General features: G+C 37.3%; 1 protein-coding gene across 1 annotated transcript; it reads right to left on the bottom strand.

Annotated features, from left to right (window-relative positions):
• Positions 1-731: 731 nt before the first annotated feature.
• On the bottom strand, positions 732-2,680 carry LOC105229874 (putative uncharacterized protein DDB_G0268364). The gene is made up of 2 exons (XM_011210363.4): positions 2,209-2,680; positions 732-2,128 (listed from the first exon to the last, which is right to left on the bottom strand). The coding sequence occupies exons 1-2, from the start codon at positions 2,230-2,232 to the stop codon at positions 974-976; spliced, it is 1,179 nt and encodes a 392-aa protein (XP_011208665.2). The 5' UTR covers positions 2,233-2,680; the 3' UTR covers positions 732-973.
• Positions 2,681-5,453: the final 2,773 nt, after the last annotated feature.

The following is a 5,453-nucleotide window of genomic DNA, read 5'->3' as shown; positions in this document are numbered from 1 at the left end:
TTATACAAGTATGAGCTAAAATGAAAACTAAATACATAATTTATAAATATTTTGTCTTTAGTGGCATCTTTCGGCTACATTTTTGTTTAGAATATTTTATTTTATGTGATAAAAAAGAAGCTGGGAACTAAACGATCGAAAGGACAAGGTAACATTGATTTCGCGACTTGGCAGTCATAACTTTGAGGTCGTAGATAATTACGTATATCTTGGAACCAGCATTAACACCAATTATATCGTCAGCCTTGAAATCCAACGCAGGATATCTCTTGCCAACAGGCGCTACTTTGGAATGAGTAGTTATTTGAGAACTAAAGGCCTCTTTCGGCGAACAAAGACCAAACTCTACAAGTCCCCCTTCATTCCCGTCCTGCTATATGGTGCAGAGGCATGAACGATGACATCATCTGATGAATCGGCCTGAGGAGTGTTCGAGAGAAAGGTTTTTCCCATTGGTAACCGCAGTCGATAGAACGATGAGCTGTAGGAGATATACACCGACATTGTACACGATCTGGAATTGGCGCCAAACAGCGAAGAGAAGAAACGAAAAAAGATAGGGATTATGGTCTCTTTGTTTGCTGTAGAAAAATCTTGCAAAATCATAAAATTTATCACTGGTTGAGTGCAAGACGACTTTTAATGAACCTAACCTTATAAACGGAGGTCAAGTTCTCCTGAGCTGTGATGGATTATAAATATACATTTGAAAGAGCAAACAACTGAATTATAAAATCAAAAAATATTTTGGTTTATTTCATTCAATAAATTAATACAAACTATTTGTGTGTGAATGGCGAATGAATAATACGATTGTGGGGCTCGCATGATTCAGAAGAGAAGTAAAAAAGAAGCCATAATAGAATGTATAGATTGAAGAGAGAATGTATGAACAAGTCAGAGAATATGTGAGTGCCTTAAAAACTATGAACTAAATTATTTTGTAAATTTCTGCAAGTTCCAATGAACCCATTTACTTCTTCTTGATGGGCAAGTATTTGTTGGTGGGCAAATTATAGTTGCCGGCCGACTGGAAGTTCTGCTGCACGAAGGACGAATGTGAATGTTGCTGGCCAATGCTGCCACCTAAGTTCAGAGAACCACCAGAGACGGATGTAAGGGGAGCAATGCCCTCATCGGAAATGTGTGTAGAACCGCCAAGAGCATCGTATTGAGCTTGGATTTCCTGTTGGGCGCGTTGAGCCTCCTCCTGAGTCTTGTACTTGATGAAGTACACTTCTGGTTTGTGAGTTTTCTGTTCACCTTGAGCCTGTTGCAATTGCTGTTGCACCTCGGACAAATCGGGTTTCTTCGACAACACATAGATGACGGTCTTCTCTTCGTTAGCATTCTGAGCATGTCTCAAAGCGGCGCCGGCTAATTTGATATTGTGTGTTGGTGCCTTGATGAAGACGATGCGGTAATTCTTGCGAATTGGGGCATTATCGAATTGTTGACCGAGCAAAGTCTCTTCTTGGTCCTCGGGTGCTGAGTGGATGTAAATATCCTTAGTGATGATGGCAGTCTGTTGGCGTGGTTGCTGGAATGATTGGAAGTTCTGTTGGAAACCACCTTGACCGCCGGAGGGGAAGCCAAAAGCACCGCCACCCAGCTGTTGTTGTGGTTGGGGTTGAATTGGCTGGCTTAGTTGCGCAGCACCAAATTGTGTTTGAGGCTGAATTGGCTGGCTAAGTTGCGCAGCTCCGTATTGCGCCTGCTGCTGTACCACTTGTTGTTGCACAAATTGTTGCTGATGGCTCTGTGAGATTGATGACACTCCACCGTTTTGGAGTGGTGGCAAGTAGTTTTGTTGTGGTGGCGCTTGTGGCTCTGGCAATTGGATCTCTTGTGCTGGTGGTTGCAATGGAATCGATGGTGATGGGTTGAATGTTTGCAATGGTGGTGATTGCACTGGCGAGTACAGTGCACTTGGTTGTTGTGGTAGTGGTGCTGGTGGTAAAATCGGACTGGAAATGGGTGCAGCTGGACCTGCTTGCGGTACTGTATGATGATGATGGTGATGATGCTGATGACTTACAGCTGGTACAATGGGCGCAGATGGTCCGGCTTGTGGTTGTTGATACTTGTAGCCTGGTTGAGCGCTAACTACGGCGAGTATGGTGAAATACTGTGTGGTGAATTTTTTTTTATTATTATTATTGATGATAATAAGTTCATAAGCTCATCCTGCCTGAGCATAATACCTACCAATGCGACACTAATTGCCTTCATGTTTGAATATTTTTCGTTATTTTTTTGCGCTGAGATGTTCCTCACTTTCTCTGACAAGTTCAATTGCTTGACTGATGCCTAAACTTGAACCAGTTAACACTTTTATAGTCGGTGAACCGAATGGTAATCGAAATCTTTCTCAGCAAACTGAATCAAATCGCATTCGAATTAATCTACCAATTTGTAGCCGCTTTACATCCGTTATTGCCGTTATGCGCAAGCGCACCACGCCCGTGTGACCTTTACATGTATCACCGAAAATCGTCACATAACCGCGATTAGCACATCGCGGAATCGACCGCTCGACCGGTCCTCTATTCCGTTTTAAAATGCATCTCACTTAGCATAAGGTCGTTCGCTGATATCACTTTAATCGATTATCTAACAAGCCAAGCCAGCATTAGCTCACCACGCGTTCAATGGACCGCAGACGCGCCTTCGCACTCTGCAACTGTAAACTTGTAAACCTTTTTTCCGTTTGCTTCAAGTTTTATTTTTCCAGTTTTTGTCCCCGAATTATGAAATTGCTAAAGTCGTGTTGCTTATGGTTAATTTAATGCAAAGTTATTATTATTATTTTATAGTCTTCGTAACATCTCTTTAATAAAAACACAAAGCTGAAGAAACAAAAGATCCAAAAGCGCAACGCAACAAACGCCACAAAAGTCGGTATTCGAACAATTCTAATTTGCATATTGCCATTCATTTCTTTTCACTTTTCCTGTTTGGCCGTCTGCTTCGGCGTGGAATTGTTGGACCAGACGCTGATGCGACGCAGCGCTGCTCCCGCCGCCACTGCGTAGAAACGGCTTAGTTGCCCATTAACCATGTTTAGAGGCATTAAATATGGCCCTCTTATAAAGTACAACAACAAAATTTAAAACCAAGATATCACAACATAACTACGCAGCATCGCTTGCCATGCTCTTTCGCTCTCACGCTGTTCAATTCTCTCGTGCAAGTTGCAGAGCATTTGAAGTTCAGCAACATGTTGCTGGTTACATACTGCAACATCATGCTATCGTTGAGGGTTATTAGAGTGTATGTGGAACTATATATGTATTATGAATAACGGTTTCGTTAGGTTTGAAAAAACGTATTATTTATTGTGATGAGAAGGGTTAGGTGCATAAAGATTATTATTATAAAGTTTAGGAATATATTATTGAAATCAAATTCCCATTTCTTTACTTCTGTTAAACCATTATGTTTCTGTAAACAATTAAATAAGTGACCCTTTTCAAAATCTTTGGCTTGACAGATTCTTGTTGTAACATATTCACGTCTGAGATTGATTTAAAACATTCTCAGAAAACTGAATTCCATTCTCTTGTTTTTCGAATATTCAAAAGTATGTATGAATATTGACACGTGCTGCTGAACTGTGTTTAACATGGTACATTCTCTGTACTGGTAGCAAAACTTGATATTAAAATATGGAAACTAGACTAGCATCAACCCAGTTTAATCTACTTTTGCCAATAACACATACTATTAAGATGTCTCATACTAATAAAATGTTCCTTGGGTTTCATAAAGTACCTCACTTACTATCACCAATCTATATTGAATAAAGTCAGCTGGAAGTTCGAAAATTTTGATAATAGTTATATAAGGGCTAGGTCAAGTTTTCGCCCAATTTTATCCATTTTATCCAAATAAAAGAAACACTGTTATGAGTAAAACACGCTCTCTCAATTTTAATTAGATAATTCACATTTTGGTCAATATATGGTATGCGGAAGTTCGAAAATCTTTATATTAGTTATATGGGGGCTACGGGAAGGATTGACCCGTTTCAATCCATTTCGTATACACAGATATATTATACTATTATCAAAAAAAGATTCTCTCAGAATTTCAATTTTATATTCCCTACATTGACTGATACTTTCAGTCAAAAGTTAACTATACATAGATACTGGGGTATTAGAGCGGTAGAGTTTTTATTGGATTTGAAAAATTTTTGGTCTTAAGGTGGCATACTTTAAAGACGTTATTCGTGAAAAATCTTATTCCGTTATGTTAACTTGCTCTTGTGGACTGGAAAGTGAAAGAATCAAATAGAATTTAAAGTAATATTATATTAGAAGTACGGGTGGCTGCAATCCGATTTCGCCCTTTATAGCACGGTAACATAAAATAGTCAAATGAATCTAACGTACTAAGTTTGGTTGAAATCAGTCTGGCGGGTCTCGAGATATGTGATTTCCCCAAAAAGTAAGCGGTGCCACGCCCATCGTCCAATTTAAGACCTCATATATCATGTCGAGAGTAAAATTTATTATTTCTCGATATATTAATAAATAAATGCGCCAGGATTTCCATCAATTTTTGTGATACAGCGGCGCAAGCATTAAATTTCACAATTAAAATTTTATGGGAGGACTTTATAGGAGAAGGTATTAAAATTGGATAGCGAGCATGGCACCGTCCACCTTTAAATGAAATCATATATCTCTTCAGCTAGTTAATCAATTTCAACCAAATTTGTTGTTTGAGGTGACTTAAACAGCTCAACACGCACCACCGACGAAAAGTGTCAGGTCTCTCTTTACTTGTTTTTCAAACTTTTTGGGTTTTCTATACATCACATATTATAATATAATTAGGTTTATTAGAATATTTGCCTCAAAAAAAAAATATTTAATTTATTAATAACTTAACAGCTTCGACTTTATTATTATTTTTTTTTTAATTTTTAATATGCAGCTCATCACTGTGCACCTTGCATTTTCATGCTGTTAGTTCACTCACGCAACTTACTAGGTAATATGATTTAAGTTCACGCTAAAATGTTTATGATGGCTTATAGGCTTTCAAATATGAATATCAAGTTATATAGGTTGTCTTTGTTATATTACATTGAAAAATATATAATAACTAATATTTTATTATTTTATTTTCATTGTGGGCGGGGTATTATTTTTGTATGAACTAGACTTATGCAAAAAAGAAATAAATAAAAAAATAAAAACCTCACATTGTCATTGAAATTGAACCGGATTAAATTTTTTTTTTAACAAGTTAAAGCTTTGCTTTATTGCTTAATAAAACGAGACTATTAAACAAGATTTTTTAGGTTAAGTACCACACATAATGCATCATTTTATGAATTTGAATCTATAAATTAACATACAAACATTTATCGCAATTCATAATTTATTATAATTACTGTATTGATTTATGGATTTTAAAGTGATTTTTTTGAAATATTATCA

Source organism: Bactrocera dorsalis, chromosome 2 (assembly GCF_023373825.1).
Source record: "Bactrocera dorsalis isolate Fly_Bdor chromosome 2, ASM2337382v1, whole genome shotgun sequence".
NCBI lineage: Eukaryota > Metazoa > Arthropoda > Insecta > Diptera > Tephritidae > Bactrocera > Bactrocera dorsalis.
This window is presented reverse-complemented; position numbering and strand designations above follow the sequence as displayed.

Coding starts and splice junctions, on each gene's coding strand:
- LOC105229874 (XM_011210363.4), bottom strand. CDS start 2,232: ATGAAGGCAATTAGTGTCGCATTG. Junction 2,129..2,208: donor AGGCAATTAGTGTCGCATTG/GTAGGTATTATG, acceptor TTCACCACACAG/TATTTCACCATACTCGCCGT.